Source organism: Doryrhamphus excisus, linkage group LG22 (assembly GCF_037039965.1).
Source record: "Doryrhamphus excisus strain RoL-2023G ecotype Guam linkage group LG22, RoL_Dexc_Guam_v1.1, whole genome shotgun sequence".
NCBI classification, from domain to species: domain Eukaryota; kingdom Metazoa; phylum Chordata; class Actinopteri; order Syngnathiformes; family Syngnathidae; genus Doryrhamphus; species Doryrhamphus excisus.
This window is the reverse complement of record NC_136378.1, coordinates 11,397,550-11,419,250: the sequence shown is the minus strand read 5'-3', so window position 1 is coordinate 11,419,250 and position 21,701 is coordinate 11,397,550. Positions and strand designations below refer to the sequence as shown.

At 42.1% G+C, this 21,701-nt stretch overlaps 2 protein-coding genes across 8 annotated transcripts in view; one reads left to right on the top strand and one right to left on the bottom strand.

Moving 5' to 3' along the window:
* The window catches only part of LOC131110136 (connector enhancer of kinase suppressor of ras 2), a 68,663-nt gene that overhangs the window by 29,948 nt on the left and 17,014 nt on the right, over window positions 1–21,701 (bottom strand). For 4 of the 7 annotated variants that reach the window (XM_058062883.2, XM_078788333.1, XM_058062886.2 and 1 more), the window contains exons 1-5: window positions 16,289–16,450; window positions 15,776–15,913; window positions 13,202–13,280; window positions 2,444–2,607; window positions 239–441 (exon numbers count right to left, since the gene is read on the bottom strand). In XM_058062883.2, coding sequence (XP_057918866.1) covers window positions 239–441; window positions 2,444–2,607; window positions 13,202–13,265 — 431 coding nt within the window. In that variant the 5' untranslated portion in view covers window positions 13,266–13,280; window positions 15,776–15,913; window positions 16,289–16,450. Of the gene's footprint in view, window positions 1–238; window positions 442–2,443; window positions 2,608–13,201; window positions 13,281–15,775; window positions 15,914–16,288; window positions 16,451–17,722; window positions 17,912–21,701 lie in introns of those variants that run through there. The other 3 variants (XM_078788334.1, XM_078788335.1, XM_058062885.2) reach the window with 3 other exon arrangements.
* On the top strand, window positions 15,880–21,469 carry hdx (highly divergent homeobox). The gene is made up of 11 exons (XM_058062887.2): window positions 15,880–16,037; window positions 16,985–17,130; window positions 17,409–17,555; window positions 17,650–18,780; window positions 18,859–18,909; window positions 19,353–19,499; window positions 19,635–19,824; window positions 19,900–19,976; window positions 20,643–20,741; window positions 20,829–20,951; window positions 21,035–21,469. The coding sequence occupies exons 2-11, from the start codon at window positions 17,059–17,061 to the stop codon at window positions 21,284–21,286; spliced, it is 2,289 nt and encodes a 762-aa protein (XP_057918870.2). The 5' UTR covers window positions 15,880–16,037; window positions 16,985–17,058; the 3' UTR covers window positions 21,287–21,469.

Here is a 21,701-nt window from a genome sequence, read left to right as displayed (position 1 = left end):
ATCCCAGCTGACTTTGGCCGAGAGGCACGGTACACTCTGAATGGTTGCCAATCAATCACTCGGTAGCGAAAACAAAGAACAATGATGAAACTGGTAAAAAGCTAACCAATGTAATTCTTAATAAAGGCATTGCATGATTGTTCGTGTACCGTATGTAGTCTGCTTTGTCATTCATTGTCATTACTTTATTACTATAAAAAAATGATGACCTCTTTTAGTGCAAATAGCTACTTCATACCTGTCAAGCCAGGCAAGAAGGTTTTTTGCTGCGCCAATCAAATCTACCACTGAGGTAAGGAAATCATTGGGTAGCCTCCGGGAAGCTCTTCCATCATAATGTCCTCCCCTCCGTCGCCCCAGGATGAAGTTTTGGAGGTTCTTTGCTGAAGCGTTGAGTTTGTGCGACAGAGTCCGGAGGTTTTCTGTCTCCAGGCCGTAATTCTGAAGGAAAGACAAGATCCATTTGATTATGTATTGCATTTCTCAGTTAGAAAACAATGCAAGGCACGGGAGCTTTTGTTCATCTGTATGCATTTAAGTGAAATAAAGGATGCATCACAGTAAATGATGAGCTGAACATGAAATGCACAGGTTACTCACGCAGCCCATTACTACATGGCACTTTGACCCGTCTAAATAAACAATCAGACCCACTGAGCCACATTGCAAACATCCAACCAAGCCACCTCCGCTTATGTCCTTGCCGACAGAGACTGATTCCTGCTGACACACAAACTGTACACACACACAGACTGACAACGAGACATATCTATTCCCCCTCTGCCTCCAGATCTATTTAATACAGTCACGACCACAGCGACTACAAAGGAGAGAGTTTCTCTGTGGCAGCGAGGGGAGAGGGAGAATTAGAGGAGCTAAAGAGGCGAAAGACAAGGGGAGAGAGGAAGAGGGTGCACCCCAGCTACTGTATACATCTTACTGAAACTAGGTCATGCATACACTATGTTCATGCTGATGTACTGTATGGGAATGTATATGTGAACTGGAAGCATATGCGTCTGTACATGCTTGCAGTACAATTAAGCTTTTCTGTGATTCAGACTGGGGGGGGGTGAGGCATCCCGGTGCAGAAAAAAAAAAGGAGAAATAATAACCCCCGTATGTTTGTGTGTGTGTAAAAAAATAATTTGAGCGTGCATATGTGCCTGTGTGTCAATCAATACAATACAAGGCCAACGCCATTAGAGCAGCCCCCCCACTACCTTCATGTCAATACAGTTGCCATAACAGCCCACGTGGAACACAGTGGAATGCCCCACACCCTGATTTTAGAGCTGCCACCTCAGTAGAAATATTCAAGTCTCGATTTAAGAACTATTTTTACACTTTAGTTAATAGTATTCCTGGCTTGTTTGACTGCAGCTCAGACAAGATCTGAGGTGGTCCACGTCTTAGAGGGCCACACTTTGGCTGATGACCAACTCTCCTGATGTGACTCCATCTATGAACTGGACTATTAAGGCTTGGTTGTCTTATTAGTGATTATGGACAATAAATCACACTTGATTGTGTACAAATATGGCCAGTTCCTACAGTATAGAGCGAGTTGTTGACATATAGGCATGATGTATAGGGTGAGAACATGTATAGAGACAATTAAAGGTGTGTGTGTGCCCTATCCTAGGACATATGGTGACTGCTGCTGTGGGACACTCACCCCCACCTGGGGAACATTTGAATGGGAAGATGAGCTGATTAGCGGCCACAAGCAACACACTCGCACACACACACACACACCACATTCAAACAAACCCGCTAATCCAGCTGTGTGCGCCTGAGCGATAAGGTGCACCATGCATATTTTTTCTCCACATACTCTCTCGATTTCTCTTCCCTCACACACCTCCTGTCCTCTCTTCTCATTCTCTGACTTGGAGGGTAGCACCTAATTCCCCCTAATTCTCTAATCTGGAGCAGGGCCAATGCACAGGCTATCGGGAAATGCCAAGTCGGCCCAAAATGATTCAACCATTTTGTCTCTGATATTTAAAAAAATGAAACAGACACATCCTATATACACATACTGGTCTGCCCCTGGGCACGCCCAGGCCCTGAGCCACGGTCCACTGAATGAGAGTTGAGAGCACTCACCATCCTCCATTTATACCTATGGACAATTTGGAATCGTCAATTAACCTAGAATGTTTTTGGAATGTGGGAGGAAACCGGAGTACACGGGGAGAACATGCAAACTACACATAGAGATGCCCAAGCAGAGAATCGAACCCAGGTCTTCCAGCTGGCATCCATCAAACTAATGTGCAGCTTTAAGGACAAGCAATCATATAATTGTAGCAAGTATTTTGCAGTAGAACCATAAAGGGGATATGCATTACCATTCATTTTCAAGACACCCACTCGGTTTTGACATAACCATAACCGCTTGCCCACGAGTACAGTAAAGGTGGGAAGAGTGACTGACCAGGGCACAGAGTAGGTCGACAGCTTCCAGAATGAGCTCCTGATGTCCTATCCTGGTGACCCCCAACTCCTCCAGTTCTTGATGGGTGATGTGCAGAAGCTGCTCCCCACCCATCTGCTCACGCTCAAAACTCTTCACATACTGCTGGAGACAGTCATCTAGACCTGAGGGAAAGCAGGAGGAGATTCAGATCAGAATGTATGGAATTTCTTTGGTACTTGTTTAAAAGTTCATGAAAACAAAGATACGCAGTAAACCTCGGTGTTGGCTATTTTCCATGATTGGAAACACAACCTTACAACACAACATAACGTCAATCAATCGATACATTGGCATGGGGCACGACACGTTCATTTAATGTCCGTGTTTTTTCACAGTGCAATACTCACACATGATAAGCAATTAAGACGATGTCAAAAATATATCCCAAGAGATGTGAGTTACATATTGGCTTTTGTGGCCGCCTGCCATGTAGAGAGCTGAATATACAGTAGACCTGGCAGGTTCGGGATGCTATTGATCAGTTAAGAGCCCTGTGCCTGTTAAATAAACAAACTCAGCAAAATGCACACCTTCCCACAGTCCTAATGAACAAGCCTGTTGGAAAATGAAAACACAAAGCAACAAGGCACGAGAAGGACCCACCGTAGAGTCTGCCTGAGAATGTTTGCTTCAAATACAATCACGCACACAAAACAATTCCAAAAAGCTGGTGTTAGTCTGGGTTTTGCGCCTCTGTGGAAGCATGTTGATAAAGCCGAGTGGAGCCGTGAGGAAAACACTGATGCCCGAGGGAAGCGAGGCTGACGGAGAGCAGCCAGTGTGCTAGCACCTTAACACAGTCACCACACACACACAGACCATACAAAAATATCAGCCAAGTGTTGTTCTGAGTGACAAAGACACACAATCTTGTTACATACGGCAATTTTCAAGTTAACACATCACTCTGTGCACTGTTGCTCCCAAAGTGGAAACAATTCAATTGGATGTTGCTCATGTTTGTTTGCCACAGAAAGCAGATCCTAAAAACAATGCTTTCTTCATTTAATCTAGCAAATCTATGATGTTGGCAGTGCTCTTAGCTCTTTTCTCAAACTGCACACGCAAAATGTTCCAGTCTTCATCTTGCAAAATGTCATGTATCTATGAAGTTTTAATCCTACATTCACAATTTTAATTCAGCAACTTAATCCCTTGTACAGTATGACTATAGGAGATTTATGTCATGTGTAGATGCTTCTAATAATGTTTAAAAATGTATTCAGAAGGTTGCAAATAGGAATGCACTATATGGATGTCAAGCATGATGGGTCACCAACTTCCCAAAACTACCACTCGGGCATTAACATTTTGAAGTTTCACAGTATGAAATTCACAAGTACCCTCCAAAATAAATACCATTTATGTTATATATGTAACTAATTGTTGGAAAAATCTAGATAGCTAGTCTCACAAGTTCTGTATCTTGTTAAAAAATAACAAGTAAACAACCAGTTTATAGCTTTAAATTTCAAATGTGTTTCCTATAGATTGTTCACTACGGCATAGAGTCCAATGTAGCCCAATAAATCATTGCCAGTGTTGACAGAGCTATCTGCAAGTTGAGTGCATGAGCAGATTTCTTCATGGAGCCGGGAGGAACAGGAGCAGAGACAGCTATGCTGAAATGATGGAAGCAGAGCAGACCCTGCAGCAACTAACTAGGATTTGTGAATTCATGACTCTGAACATTACCATATGAGAAAGACAGATTTGCTCTTCACCATTTACATGTCAGGCAAGGAGGTGTTTCGGAATGTAGCCATCTTGTACAGCACGCTGTATGTATCATATGATAAGTAATTGGAGTAAATGCAATATCTGTTTATTTTGGAAACTACATTTTTTTTTAGATGCAAAGGCTCTGCAAAAGTAGGATTACTCTCTCATAGTTAAGGTTATAGCGTTGATAACATTTAGTTATTTGTGTTATTAAAAAAATTCTTTCTATACCTCCAGATAACTGTACACAGCTGTTGCAAAAGAAAGCGATTCCATCCACACACATGAACGATGGACAGAATGTATACATGCAAATGGTTACACATTGCTGCTAACCAGTCCCTTGTGTGAGAACACTATCCCTCGAGGAAAAGCAGCTGATCTGGGTTCATGTGGTAAATTCATTTGCCAGCTATAGAAATAACATGTGGTGTCCACAAACACAACACACTTGCAGATTACACACACTAAAAGAGATGGATTTACTCCATATTAACTGCAGGATAAATGAAGGACCTCCCACTAGAGGCTATGTTGTGTAATAGAAATCAAACCCAAGTGAAGCTAAAATAAACAGAACAGAATATTTCATGATGCAATGTCAAAATGTCTCTCTTTGTAATCTGATAATTATAAACATACGCTGTTTCCTCCTGGAAGCTATTTGCTGGGTATAATTTTTTTTCATAGTAACAATACATTTGAATATATCATAATAATGTAATATTTGCTTTAACAGGTCATCATTCACTCTGTGGCAGAATTGTTGTTTGTATGTGTGTATTTTCACACAGGCAATTTGAACCGTCTGTCAAACATGTGCAGCATTTCTTGAAATGCTGACTTTTCAACTGATTTGCCTTGTATGTTGCTACCACATTCAAATAGATTCGACACGCTGGCTTGTTCGTGTTGATAGGTTCACCTTGCTCATCATTAATATTCCAACATGGTGGTGACTGACAAAACTACTGTTTGGGGACCTCTTACTGTATGGAGCAGCCTCATTCACATATCTTATCTTTGTTTATGGGAAAAATAAAAGGTTCCCGATCTGAAAAATGAGGGTTGCCAGGCAACTAACAGCAGAGGAGTCAGAGTAGAAGTATGGGATCAGCATTTGCTGGCCCCCAGGACCTTGTATAGAGGCGAGGCTAAAAAGCACACACGCTCATGCAGAGACAAACACATGGAATGTACTGTGGTCTTGACATTATCGTTGAAGGCCACAATAAACAGCTTAATATGACTTGCAGGGAAAAAGCCTCTAAGCAGTGACTTTGCTGCTTGACCAATAACATTTACAGAAATCGGACTGTCATATCTGTTTTTAGCGTTTCGTTTGAGACCATGCTCGGTTCAGAGTGGAACCCAAAGAAGTCTGTCTTACCGCCTTGTGAGTTTATATCTGGAGTAAGTGTACCAGTGAAAAAGAAAAGACCCAACACTCGCTAAAATATTCCTGCTGTGAAATATTCATCACATCATGACAGAATATTCTTAAGAAGGTGGCATTTTAGCTCTCCTGTATGTGAGCTTTCAAGTGCACCACAGCCTGCTCTCTGAAACGCAGCTTACTGCCTGCAGATGCAATCTGAAGTGACGGCACTTCTACCGAAAGTATTTTTAAACTTTATACAAACTTTAACTTACATGCCAGGAATTAATAATGCTAATCTATGCCATGGCGGTATGATACTGGCTTCTATCGTATCTGAGATGAGGGCAAAAAGTCGTAGCTCATACTCATAATCATAATACACCATAATAAGGACTATACTGTGGATGCCAAATCACTGCTGCCCAAAAATGGGAAAATATACCATTTCAAATATTGCACTATTTTATCAATATTTTTTAAGTCAAGGTTACTCTCTTTCAAAATGACACTCATGCTCAAAGACCAGATAAAACAGCTCTAGCCAGACGTTTTCATTTTCGTGATTGTATTCTGAGGGCCTTCGGTTGCAATTCAGCTCAAATACTTGATAGGACAGCTCTAAAGCCTAGATAGCTCTTTGATACAGTCAGCGCGGAACCTTGGTTAGCGTCATTAATCCATTCCAGAAGGTCCAATTATAACCAAAGTAATATAAAGCCGATTAATCCATCCCAGAAAGAAAGAAATTGTTAAAACAAAAGACGTTTTTAGTTTATATGTAGTTTAACTTCAGAGTCAACCGCTGATGACAGGTATTAGCAAGCTAAGCATACTGGCATTTTGTGATAAAAGTACATTAAGAACTCAGTGGGAGTCGCACGGTGTGTAAATAAGACGGCAAGACCATATTGTACACTAACCAGAAAATGTACGCAAACCAAGGCAAAATTTGGTATAATTTGTCTAGGTTATGTGAAAAACACTAACCGGTGCATACACTAACCAAGGTTGTACTATATTCAGAATTTGATTCTACTGTTTTCATATGATCTTGTAGTGAAATGAGTATTATGTACGGTTCTGAGTTGTGTTTCGGGGATCGGCCTTTCGGGGGCAGTGCTGTTTGCCTTCTAGTTCGAGTTCGCCCAAGGAAGAAAAAGAGTTGCCGAGCCATTTTGGCCCCGCATTGGAGTGTGGAGTGTGTCTTGCTCTAAGGTATGCTTTTGTAGACGTCGATAAAAGGCCAAGTTGTGCACAGTCAGCACAGTTATCCTGCCTCATCATCATTCTGCCAACATTACAATATTTTATACACTTATCTAACAGAGCTGCTACTGTAATTTCGTTGAACGTCTCTCCAGGTTAATACTGAAGTGGTTTTATTGTGAAGCTTATATTGCACTAAACAAAAGCAGCATCTACTTTATGGCTTCATTGCGCTACAGCAAAGTTATTACGCCCGCCCTTCTGATGGCGTCTTGATCCTGTTGTAGTTCTTTAGCAAGGGTTTAGCATATCACTGGCAATTCTCCGCCAAAACACAGTCACAGTGAGCAATCACAAGTTTGGTTGACTAGCTATTTAGCTTCCTGTGTAGCACATTCAAGATTCAGGAATGGCAGTGAAGCATCCAGATTGCTGTTGGAGCTGGAACTAATTTATGTGGATCATCAGTCACTTTTATTGGACACATTGCTAAGTAAGGGTTCGACTTACAAAAACAGAAAAAGCTTAAAAAAAAACAGGTATAGTTAGGTTTGGTTAGCTGCTCTTTAAAAGCCACTAGAGGCGTTTTGTACAGTACTGTACATACTGTAGATTGGTGTATTCCAATGCACTTTTCCTTGGACCTGTTGGTCTAGTCCACGCCGGAACAAACACGTCACATACGTGGTGTTAACACTGGTAAAACTGGAACAACAGGTGCAAGAAGTAAACATTGAAACACACACAGGCCTCTCTGTCTGAGCATCCGGATAGAACGGGTACTTTGATATGATGCCATCGACTGTGCTTTCCCCCTCTTTCTCCATCATGCCCTCATTTCCTTCCCCATCTTAAGACTCCTCTGCCTTTTGTTCATTTTGCTGTCCGCCTCCCCTTTTCCAAATTTCCTGTTCCTCTTTCACCTTGTACTCTACATAACATAAAAAGGAAGTGTGATTCACAAGAGCCGCATGCATATGTGCCTCACTCTGCCGTAATGTGTGTTCTAGGCATGTGTAGAGGGCATCTGTGTGTGGTTGCTGCCTCCCCATCTTATGACATGTGTTGTGACTTCGACACGAACAGATCCGGTTTCCATGGCTACCGATGCCCCACTTAAAGCTCTTGCTTCCAAGTTTCTAAATTAATGCTTTGGTACGTGTATACATACACTGAAATCAACTTAAAAACGGAATAAAGCCCCATTAACACAATGTCAATCAAACTATGTTTCTGTAAAGATATATTATAGCAATAAATACATTTCAGAATAGGGTTTGGCTATTTAACTAAAGCTTGTTTCAAATATGTAAACAGTTGCACTCCTTGGGTCCGAGTGCAACCGTTTTGCATATGATGGCGGAAATTAAGAAATGGCGGTTTACCCATCGCTGTGTGCATAATGAGGCTCACCCTTTAATCTTTAATGCGGCTGAAAGTACAACAAGCACTCAGTGGCAGCCAGAGGACGACTTTCACCATCACAGACATTCTTAACATGGCAACAGAAAACAATATCAGGGGACGCAGTATGGAATGGTACTAAATGTCGTCTTTCAAACAGCCAAATAACATCTGAAAGGGTTTTTTAATAGACACACAAAAAAATAACAAATTCTTCTCTGTAAGTCATTAGCTGATAGGAGATAGATCATCCTAATCAGTATGTTTATTCATAAACTTAACAGATACCCTTGCCCAGCGGATTTAATAGCTTTATTTCAATTCAATTTGGCCTTATTCGCCAACGTATTAATTAGCTTTCTTTGTTTTTTGTGGACCAATCTTCACAAAAACTACATCAGCATGAAGGATATTGCAGTTCACACCAGTGGAAGCTTGCCAGCTGATCCTCAATAGTAGTGCCCTTTTGGGGCATTCACCACGCGTTTTCTTATCTGAGATTTGTTGAGCTAAAATGCAGGATTTGTCAGCAACTCAATAGTACATTTACACACATTTGATTACCAACCAATACTGAGTATTCAGATTTTCTTGGTGAGGTAAGACTGCATACTGATTTCCCACAGGGTGTATATTTCAAGTGAGAGACAGGAAGTGTTGTGCTGCATCTCCACAAGGTAACGTAGCGTGCCAAAAAACGGATGGGAAGGTGAGGCATAGTTCTTTGGAGACGTAGTGAAGATATTTTATTGCTGTGATTCTGGTGGTCCATTTGATCCAAAAAAAAAATAACCAACCAATTTTCTGACTAAAGGACAGTGCTCGTATTATGAGACATGTCCTAATACTCTGTCTCAAACTCATCTCCAGGCTTGTGTCCTTTATTGGATAACAAAGGAGTTCTCCTCCTTCCGTGTTTGCATGCCAGGCTAGTAGTTGGCATGTCTTTTTGTAAGGAATCACCACATGCTTGTTCCCATCCAACAATGTGTTTATCAATATGTACAGTATGTGGGCTTAAAAACATAATTAATTTCATTAATTTCAAATAGTATAACTCTAATGGTAACAGTAGCGGTGCAGAAAATTTGCTAGGGGCTTTGTTATTTTAATTACTTGCATAACACAACAACCGCCCTGTTTTGGTACTTGCACATGCGAGGACCGAATACTTACAGCCGAGCATATAATTCCTTACAATCCCACTGCATACTGCAGAATAAATAACAATGGTGGCGAGTTTTCAAAGGTTTAAAACAAGAGTGTTTTAAATGAAAACAGCTATCCAAATGACAAGTACAGTATAGGTATAAGTATAAGTATACATAAAATCCCCTGGTCTTCTTAAAAACTCCATTATTAAGACAAAATAGTAGTTGCCGCCGTTGATGAATGAGGTTTTTCTTTTTAGTCTTGGACTAGTCTTGGAACACACCTTGACGCATCCAGTCTGTAACACATCGAGGAAACTCCTCCAGTGTGGGTGTTCAGAATAAATGCTGATGAGTCATCTTTAGATGAGCCATACTTACTATGTTGTGCTGCTGGAAGTACATCAGCAGCACACAAAGTCTTGTCTTATTATATATAAAAGGATATAAAAAAGGTATAAAATAAATAAAATAAAATAAAGGTATAAAAGGATTCCTAAAATGTGTAGTCCTACAAATGTGCCACATTATACCTCATTTTTCCCTCCAAACACACAACTACCGTTCTTTAGTATTGCATATCTTCTACCTAGTGGATCCAGGTCACCACAATCCCCTTTTGACCTCTCAGTCAACACATTTTCTTTTATAGGAAATAATGTGAACATGAACATGGAATGATTTCTTAACTAAGGTGTTAAAACATATACAGTACAAACATCCATTCTCACTCACATTCACACTTATGGACAATTCACAGTCACCAGGATGTGGGAGGAAGCTGGAAAACCCACACACGCATGAGAAGAACATGCAAACTCCACACAGAGATGCTGCAGTGGAGATTGGAACCCTCAATCTGATGTGCTGAATAGACATTTAATTCAATGAATTTTGCTCATTTTGCGGAAACTGGCGCAATGTGAATGAAATGCTGTCATCATTAGGAGAAGGGGCATTAACGTGGGGAAGTATTTCCCCAGCGGACCACTCAATCGTGGCGAATCCATCCATCTTTTTCTGTGGCTCTTATCCTCAATAGGGTCGTGGTTGTTGGTCTTTTGGCGAGAGGCGGGGTACACCCTGGACCGGTCGCCAGCCAATCACAGGGCACATATAGACAAACAACCATTCACACTCACATTCATACCTATGGACAATTTGGAGTGGCCAATCAACCTAGCATGTTTTTGGAATGTGGGAGGAAACCTGAGTACCCGGAGAAAACCCACACACAGGGAGAACCCAAGATGAGATTCTAACCCAGATCTTCCGTAAGGCCTTAATTGGATTGCTAACAGTGTACTGCTGACAGCCAGACCCAATTCCCAGTTAAAATTAGTAGTGGAATTACAAAGATACTCAGTGAGCTGATTTGTTTATTTTTCCAGAAAATGTTGGTTGCACTACAAATTGTATGACTTGGAGGAATATGACTATGATATGATTCCACTGTGTTATGATGATGCCTGTTTTAGATGTTTGCAAGCTCTATTACTGGAACAAACAACTGAGCCATTCCGTGCCTGGGGGATTTACACTGGACAAGATCCAATTGCTTTTCTCCATTATGCTAAAAAATATATCCAAAATAGTGGTGATTAAAAAGTCAATATTTAGGCTATTGGCCATCAGGGAGCGAGGCAAATGGTGGCCAACTCTCCCTCCATTACAGAAATAGTAGAAATGGTAATTTGTCTAAAGATGAATTTGGAAATGATGTTTGTTTTGTTTTTCCGCAACCCATGAGTCATAGATGTGTACATTCTGTCTTATCGTGTTACAGATGAGAAAATGTCTAAGCTCTTCTAAAAGAGGTCTCAGTGTCTTTGCTCCATAAAAGTGGTACAAGATTACTCTGTGTGAGAGAGATGAAGGGCATTCACATGAAAAAGAAAACGATGCAAGAGTTCAGATTAAAGCAAAACTGTACTTTTTTTGGATTTTTGCCCATCATCCAGTCTATGAATCCCCACAGGCTGAAAGTAAAAAGCAAGGAAAACATGTTTTTGGGGCGATTTTTGAGAGGGAGTGAAACAAAATCTTTTTTGAGTGAGCAATAGGCTGTTCATCATCTTTTTTTTTTGGTCTCGTCCCATTTTTTCTTTTTGGCATTTCAAAGCTCTACTTAAAAACTCCTAAAGGTCCAACAGTGCAGAATGTAAATTCCTGCAATTTTTCAAGTCAATAATACGCAGAACTGTTTGGGGTTTAGAAGAGAGCAAAATGTTGAAGGGGACCTATTATGCTCATTTTTCGGCCCTTTGTATTGAGTTGTGGACTCCTATAGACCAGCTCCACATGACAACCAGCACAGAAAGCGTTCTTCCAGAATCTGCACCTATTCAGCTGTATTTCTTTGGAATTCGTTGTTCCTGTGAAAACAGTCTATTTCAGTGTATTCAACCCAGGTCATGTTTTTATCGCTCTCAAGTGAATTCTGTATGCAGCAATGCTGGAGCCTATGCCAGCTGTCTTTGGGCGAGAGGCAGGGTACACCCTGGACTGGGTTTATCCAATCATTTTTGATTAAATCCGAGTTCCGCACTATTCAGACTCAGATTTGTCTTTATTTGTCCATTGCACATTTGCTATAGGTAAATGTTTAACATGGTTACAGCACCATAATACTGAACACAGTATAAATGTAGCGAGAACTGTGTAATGTGTACAAAACATGGCGTTTAACTGAAAACATGCATCTTGACCAATATTGTTTACATTTTAACTATGCAGTTATCGACAGTCTGTGTGTACCAGAGAAGCAGCCACACATGGAGACACACACAGAAAAGACGTTCACACTCACATTCACGCCTACAAGCAATTAGTCCTCATTAACCAAACACAGAACAGGATGAACATGCAAACGCAACACAGATTCAAACCACCTGGACTCTTCTCGCTGTGGAGCAACAGTGCTCAATGGCATGCATGTAGTTTAGAGGAAGCCAATTACAAAAGCAGGGACTTTCATCTTAAGGGTCCATTTTCCTCCCTGCCTTGTCCTCTGGGGGTTTCCTCAAGCATCTCAGTATTTCATTCTGCCGAATCGTGACCCCCCATTAAAAAAAATGTGATTACACTACATGCACAAATACACTGTTGAGCTAGCTGATTGATCACACAGGATTGCGGACATCCCCCTATCTACTCCCTTCCCTATCTCTGAATAGGGCCGCCACAGTTTGTGTCACACTGCTCCCTAGCTGATCAGCGTGTGAGTATAACCACCATACACCCCCACCCGTTTTACCATCTCGCATGCACACACACACACGCACACATATGATTAATGACAACTTATTCATACGAACTATTTGAGGGCCATTTGGTTTCCTTATGAACCAAGCGCTGTCCGAGGTGCTGAATCAGATTAATAGACTAACTTTGTGGAGTATTAGCTTTTGGTTTGATTTGGGATGGGTGAGGGGGTGTCATGCAGCGAGCAGCATTAATCCCATGAACACACACATAACACGCTGATATACGAGATTCCAGCATGTGTCGGTGAGCAGATGACAGATCTTCCACATTCACTGATGATGCTGCTATCGCCATCCGCAGCATCAGCACCATCATCACAAGCAGCCTGTAGGTTTGCCGCTCTCAAGCAAACCATGGGACAACGTACGCTTTTGGAGGACATTCATCTCACTGCACCAACACACGAAACACACATTTATATACTGTATACCCATTCAGGTCTTGAGGAGGCTCCATGCATGAAGTGCGTGGCCCGCTCACATCACATCACATTACATTATCACCCCCCCACCCCCCATCAACATCCTCAGTCAGGTCACATACAAGTCCGGACGCTGGTGGTGCAGAGATGGGATCCCAACTTACCTTTCATCCAGTCCAGTACTTGCTTCGGCGTCCATTTACTTATAGGTTCCATAACCAAAGCCATGATGTCACAGCCTCTCTGCGTTGAACAGCACAGGAGTGAAACGACGTGTCAGTCACATCTGGAATGACGCGGCGCTGGATAATTCGGAGAGCAAAGACGCGGTTGTCGGTTTTATTCCCTCCATCAGAGCATGGCCGCCTGCAGAAACGCTGAAGTGGATGCGGTGGTGCAATCTACGCGCACGCACAGAGACACGCGCACACACGCGCACCCCGCTTGCTTGCCTCCCTCCCTCTCGTTCCTCGTGCCTTCCCGCCAGTAGCTCGCGAGCAGTGAGAAGGGGATTCGATGGGAGCGACCCCTCCCCTGCCCGCCTCGCTGCAGCATCACAAGGGCCACCACTCACAATGAAACGGGGAATGGTGCAACGCACATCGTACTGAGCCAATGTGCACGGCTGCCCCCTCGCCCCACTGTGCACACGCATGCACGTTAAGGGAGGGGTCAAGGGGGGTTAAGCATATCATTACAAACATAAAGTATAGAAGTGATCAACTGCATTGGAGTCAGCACGCACATTTTATACTGCCGAGTGTCTTCTCGTGGAGTTTGCATCAACCACTGAAGTATCTATATCTTGCATGTGCATGACAAATGTTTCAATTCCAAGAGCAGCAGCAGTTGTCTGCACCCCTGCGAGAAACAGTGCCCCCTGCTGTGCATCCGAAACACTGGTGACGTCATGTATTAACGCGTCACCTGTTCCAACACGCACATCAGTCCAAAGGGGGCTGTCAAACTCTTATTTACGTGTCACACAATTTACACAATTCTCTTCAACAACCTTAAGGTAGGGGTGTCCAAAGTGCAGCCCAGGGGACATTAATGGCCCCTAGCCCGTTTTTATTATTGGCTTGTAGAATATTCTGCAGACATTCGGCAGCAACCTTCATTTGGGTCGAGGATCATCCTGTTGCGGACAGCCAATTGGATCCTCTAGTGAATGACCTTTTGGCTCCACTTAACTGTTTTGTTCCATAATCCTCAGGAGTTAACGTTTTAAGAAGTCTTACTGCATCCAACCCTAAAAGTAAAATAAGTAAGGCCTCTTGCAGTGTGCCTTTTAGGCCTCTTATGCAGATCAACGATACAATCTTGTTCAAAGAGAGAAAGCTTTTTGCCATCAAGAGATGTTAACAGTGTCAATACCTGACATTGAATCCACATTTTTCCCAATATTTTGTCTTTTCAAAGCTGTGGTCTTAAACTTTTGATCAGCTGATGAACAGCCGTTTCACTTTAATGGTGGTTTGCAATATACTGCTTACTAAAAACCTTTTTTGTCTCACTTTTATTTTTCTATTAGAACTGTCAAATGATTAATATTTTAATCACATTAATTACAGTTTTCATTAACACGTTATTTTTGACAGCCCTACTTTTTACATTTGAAGCTTCTCTTAGAACCTCCTTAAAGGCATAGTTCTAATTGTTGGACATGAAGTTGTACGACATCCACATCAGCAGCGTAGTGCATCAACGGTGACTTACCCCCACTGCGCCCGGTGAGCCGAGTTCTGGTCAGATGTTAGTGATGAGGAAAGTAGTTCCGGTTGCTTGGTGGGGCCACTTAAGTAAAGCTCTTGGTTCTCAAAACAATATGTGTTCAAAAGAGTAATACATTTGCATCCCAAAAAATGCCTCATCGGAAAAAAACGGTCCTCAAACTCGCTCTGCGTTACTTTCTCTCTTGTCATATCACTGCACGCTGCCACTTGTCCATTGTCGTGTATGTGTTCCATAGCGTTTATATGTGCGGTTGAAGATTCATACAACTTGATGTCAAAAAATCTGAACGACGCCTTTAAGATCCAACAATGTAAAATGTACTTTCTTGCTATATTTCAACTGGACTTCACATTTCGATCAGGAGTATAGCGAGTATATCCCGCTGACACCACCAGGACGGGTGGTCAAACTTCCAAACTGGAGTCATGCTCATGGACTACAAACGTAATGGTTTTACAAGAAGACTCTAACGATGAGCTTGAGGTGCAGACAGGATCCTCTAAAACCTACTTGAAAGGCGGGATACACCAGGGACTGGTCGCCAATGGCAGCATGCATATCGACAAAGAATCATTCACACTCACGTTCTTACCTATGGACTATTTAGAGCGGCCAATTAACCTAACATGCATGTTTTTGGAATGCAGCCCGTCACACTGAGAGCTGTCCTATCATTGAGCAAAACATCAGAAGCACCTCTGCGGTGGAGTTTTATGTCAGTCCAAACAACAATGGCAGTAATAGATTTCAAATTTTATTTAATTTGCTGTTTTTAGTTTAAAGACATCAAATTGTATTTAAGAAAAGCAAGACTAAACGGGATTAACAACTGATCCCAAAGAGTAACATATAATTGATTGATTATAATTACAATGACAATATAATTAATTGATTAGGACTGTATATTAAAAATTGAAAGTTTACTTAACTGCAGCATATATTTAACAGTGATTTCTAAGAATATCTGTATATAAGGAGTTGACAAAAGAATCAAAACATACATGTTGTTCCACGTCTTTGTGACCTCCTTCCTCAGGCTCCCCTCCACACAAAGTCAATGGTGGGCGGAGCCTCACTGCTCAGTTTTCAGCCCATTCCGGAAGTCACATCGATGATGTCCCTCTCCCATTGGCTCCTGTCTGCAAACACGTCACAATCATGATTAGAATTGATGATCGGACAGTCTGATTTCATTGTCTAGCAACGGGTACTGGGGAAGAAATCTGCTTGATTTTGAAGCTTCGCCTGAATTGGTCACAGCAAGTATGGGCGTGATTACACTCGTATTTAGTTGTTTTCCGACAGGTTTGTGCGGCTATCCGCTTGAAGCCAAGGGTCTGCGGGAATGCTCTAGCAGGGCTCGGGGAATGTCAGGTTGAAAGGAAAAGTTTAGCTGTTGCTATCCTTTTGGGAAAGCTATGCTAATGCTAGCTAGCGTCTGCTAGCACAAACATGGCCGCTCGGGCCTGTAAGCTAACTATGTTTAAAAGCTAGTATGCTGATGCACCGCTTACCGGGACTGTTTAACTTGTGGATGTACACGCTTCCTGAGTGGGAGGTTTATTTCCCGATCCCTGCAAATGTCTTTGCCAATTATCTCCGTTCTGTTTTCCTGTGCCGACTTTGGCCATGCGCAGTGAGCCTGCCAAAATAAAGCCGCTGGATGCTTATTGGTTATACTGCAGTCCATGTGATGGGTTTGTCACATTGGTTTCTATTGGGTTTTTTCCCCACTATCTTTTTTAACGTCTACATCCGTGTGCTGTTTCGAGTCTATTATGACATATATATACCCCATTTTACGCTTCATATTTGAAATAACTGACTGCTTGGTTTGGTTATCAGGGAAACTGTGTCAAATTGTTGATTGCAATGTACCACATACTTGTAAACATGCAGCAAATTATTCACAATTAAAAACACACAAGCACCATAAAACAAATATAACAGGAAGATGCTACAAAAAAAATACTGCAATCACCTGAATACTGCAAGATAAGAAAAACAAATGCAAAGGCCAAAAATACACAAACCACCAAAACAACTATGCATGCAAGAAAATGCAGCAAGTAGACAGAATAAGCCAGACATACTCTATACTAACACAAGAGAGGCCAGAATTTTATAACAGTTCTGATTAATATGCCTTCTACTTTTGAATTCAGACCAAAGTTTTTAACAAAGTAATCTGCTTTTGTTTCTCCCAACAGTGGGTGCGGTGCACTGAGACAGAATGAGGGGAAACTGGGAGGTAACTACATAAAAATATGGATCCTTCGCTGTGATGAGCATGACCGCTCCATTGCCATCCAGTAGCAGCATGGACTCATGGCCACAAAGGCGGGGCCTTCAGACTGTGAGTATATTTACGTTTTTTGAAATGTGGGTTTGACATGGTCTCACCTTCGTGTTTGTGAAGGTATGATGAGGGAAAATTGAAGATTACAATGAACAATGACAGCTCCAGAGCCGATTATGCCCAAGCAAGACAGTCTGACCAACTCATAATATACATGACACATGGTTTTCATTACTATGGACCACCTATTTCTAACTAAAGGGCCCACTCCTATTCAATACCAATAAAATATGACATCACACTTCATTGATTTTATCTTTGTGATTGTGTATTAGATGAACCTGCGGTCAGTATTCACAGTCGAACAGCAGAGGATCCTGGAGCGTTACTATGATAATGGTATGACCAATCAGAGCAAGGCTTGCTTCCAGCTAATACTGCAATGTGCTCAGGAGGCCAAACTGGACTTCAGTGTTGTCCGGGTAAGGAGAATGTGATTAATTTCCTTCTAGTGAATTAGTTTATCTCAGCCTCTGGAATGTTTGTACATAATACCACTTGTTCTCCTCCCTGCAGACATGGGTTGGTAACAAAAGACGGAAACTTGCCTCCAAGGGAGACCAGAATGGAGGCTTGTCTCATCCTTTACCTAGTCATGGACTGGCTGGGGGACTGCTGTCCAATCATCCTGGGCTGTCAGCAGCAGCCCTGCTCCCTGCTGAAATCACTGCCGCCCGCAACATCCAGAATCGTGGTCACCTTCTCCCTACAGGATCCACCTACCCCTCTTTTTCGGCACCATCTTCTTCTGCTTCCTCTCCACCTCCTGCCCGCAGTGGGAACAACAAAAACAATAATAATGACGTCATACTGACTGGTATCTATTCTCTCAACTCCAGCCCTTGCTCACGCCCAAAACACACCGCCTCTCTGCCCCAGTCTGAGTCTGAGCTCTCCGCGCTCCCCGCTTCATCCTTGATCAGCCAGGCTTTGCAGTGCAGAACCAGCTCCAGTTCGTCACCTCTTCAGTCCAAGTTAGTTTCACTTTCTCAGAATCCCACCTTCACCTCTGCTTCTGCATCTCTAGTTTATGCTGCTGGAAGGGACATGAAGTCCAGTCTATCCCTTCGGGATGTAGCATCAACAGCAGGAGCTGGAGGGCTACCTCCTAGCTGGACTCGGCCGTTTGGTACTTCACAGACTCGCCCATGGTCATCTTCCTCTCAGTCCCAGACTCAACTTCAGCCCAGATCTGACACCAATCCCCAACCACCACACGCGGTTCCACAAAAGACTCGGCTGTCCCTCCCAGTCCAAAACTCTGTTCCTACCCCTGAGCAGACACCCTGTATTCAGAAGGGGTTCACCTTAGCAGACCGCGGAGAAGGCAGTAGAACTAAGCCTGGACTTAGTTCTACTCTGAAATGCCAGGAGCTAAAGAGGTCAGTTTCCCACACTCTGGATACCAGTCATAACTTCTCCATTGCCATGGAAACTGCAGATGAAGATGAATGGCAAAGGGAAGAAGAACTGGCAAATATGGCTTCTCAGAATAACACCAGTCAGGAACAGACAACGTCTTTGGGAAAAGGAAGCCACTCATTGACCCCGGCCTGCTCCAAAAACATACCGCTTCACAGCAACTCGTCTCATCAGGGAAGCTACTCACTCGCACAGACCTCACTTACTGGGGAAGCCAGCTCACAGGTTAGAGAGGTCTAATTAAGTAGTCCATCTGAATGAATTGAAACCTTGAGTCTGGATTGTCTTTTTCTTTGGTTGCAGACTTCAGTCAGTGCTGCTCCTTGGTTTATCAGCAACTCCAGAAAGAGAACTGTAAGTCCCAAAGTGCCAAATCTAACCAAAGCGTGCAAAATACACTACAATAGGTACACTGCTAGTGAAACTCAGTGAAATTCAGTTGGGGGGTATGGCAAAAATGTTGCCATATAGAAATGCTCAGTTATTGTGAAATATTAATTCACAAATAATATTATTGTGGCTTTATATGTTCAAAGTGTAGCCTAAAATGACACATCATTTATTCTGCTCCCTTACTCATATCAGTAAACCGCTTCATACAGTTGTTTGATGAACTATGCATGCACATCATTTGTCGGTTTCATAAAATGGTGATCTCATTACTGTACCAGACAGTTGTTGACTCAACTGACCTGATATATGCGTCACAGTTCTCTACATTTCCTGAGTTGTGATATCACTACCTGATTACTTAAACCAGATGTTGCTTTGCGTCAGTGTGCATGTCGTGTGTTCAGTTGCAGGATCGAACACAATTCAGTGATGAGGATCTCATTCAACTGAAGCGCTACTGGGAAAGGGGAATGACCAGTCTAGGCTCAGTATGCAGGGAAAAGATTACTGCTGCAGCAAACCAGCTCAATGTAGACACTGAAATAGTGAAGGTAAAAACCCTCATTGTAAATGTATCTTTTATTCTGGTTATTAATTTCAGAGATATTTCATATTTAATGTATGGGTCCCCCATATTGTTCTGCAACACTCATACCATTTTGTCTTTTGTGCTCTCTGGCTGTCAGACCTGGATCAGCAACAGACGAAGGAAGTGCCGCCTGATGAATATTGAAATACCACCACCTAAAGGCGGACCTGCTGAATTCACAAGCTCCCCGGGGAGTGACTCTCCAGTGGCGATTAGCCCTAACGACGATCCGCTCAGAACACCTGAACTTGGAGATGACTTGAACGATGGCCTCAGCCTCTCTGAAGGTGAGGCCACTGATGCAAAACGTATCTTTATTTGAACTGTGTGGCTTAGTAGTAAAGTACTGCTCTCACTTGCAGATAGCAACATTGACTCACTCCATCGGGAAGAAGATGAAGCAGATGTGACCAATGTTGCACCGCTGGCTGACAATGTGGTACGATTCAATATTTATTTGATTCTAGAGTTGACTCTCGCCACGTTTCATGTCCAATAACTATTATATACTGTGGCTTTGTTATTAATGGTGTCTAGTAGGTCTGCTGAATTAGTTGGTTTCACTTGTTGGCCTTTTTTACAAAGGATGAATGGGCGGCGATGATGTCAGATGATTCCTTTCTACAGTAAACATTTCTCAGCAATCATTGATGCAGGAAAAAGTCTTTATACATTATACAGTATTTGAATAACAGCATTTGGAGATTTTGTCAAAATAAATATTGATTTGTGGGAAGACCCATCATTTTGTGCCATTAGGTCATTTGGCTGGTGACCAGTCCATGGTATACCCTGCCTCTCACACAAAGTCAGCTGGGATAGGCTCCAGCATACCCCCATGGCCCATGAGGATAAGCGGTATAGAAAATGGATGGATGTTTTATGAATCACAAAAGGTAACATTGGTAGTGAATCTGTTCTGATTATCTTACTAATTACAGATTTTGTCAATATTACATGGGAATTTAGATGCAACAAAGCATTAATAAATGTGTGTTTTTCACAAATCTGTTTTCTACATTTAAAGCACCTTTCATGTATGGGCGTTTGTTTATATTTCCATTTACAAAATGGTTTAAAAACTGTTAAACTGTTTTCTTTACAGAAGGTCGAAGTCATTGATGAGGATGAAGAGGATGATTATGATGAGGGTGAAATAGTGGCCTCAAATCTAGAGCAAATGCAAAGCTTGCTTGAATTCAAGGCGAGGACACAGACTCCCACAGATTCCTGTCTAATCATTTTGCTCAGTTAAACTAACTTTTACACTCTTTTTTTGAAAATATTGCAGCATGAAGAAGTGCAGTTCTTAGAGAATGAGCTAGAGAACCAAAAACAAAAATACCAGGAGCTTGTAAGCTTCACAAAGAGGCTGTTGAGTGCCGTCAGAAGTAATGATGTGGAGAAACAGCAGGTAAACAAACAGTATATGTAGTTGAGTTTTCAATCTGACCATTTTGAAATGTGTTATTAATTGTAGTGCCCACGTGTGTTCAGGAACTCATTGCCAGTCTACCTCCGCCATGGGATCAGGTGTGTGACATGACAATGGACAGAGGAGCTCTGCCTGATGTTGTGTCAGAAGACAGGTCATCCAACTACAACATCACCTTGACAACTGATACAACAGGCTATGCTGTACATGCACTAGCGAGCGAAGACGTCCCACTGGTCCACTTTGAAGAACACGTTCCTATTAAAGTTTCTGAGTCCTCTGTATCAGAGGAGCAAATGCAAGAACAAGAGTGACTGTTTCATATCCAGTACATCAACTTGTGCCACACTGTCCATCACCACAAACATGCTCCGCGCCCAGTGCCTGTGAATTGAAGCTTCACTACTGTTGGGCTAACAATTCATTTTTTATGGTGTAGTGTCTTGCTGTTGTCCAGTCTGGACAATATATGTATAAAATAATAAAAAGAAATGTGAAAAATGTGTTTGTACCCTTGTGTGGATGAAGTTTCAGGAAGCAGTATAAATGCAGTGTAACCTCTTTAGGCGAACTTAATTTGATATTTGTGTCATTGTGTATATGATATACATTCCTGGTCAAAATTTTAAGACCAGTTGAAACTTTGCAAAAATGTATATTTCGCACTGTTGGATTTAAGGTTCTAAGTAGCGCTTTAAAATGCAAAAAGAATAAATGAAAAGGAGTCGC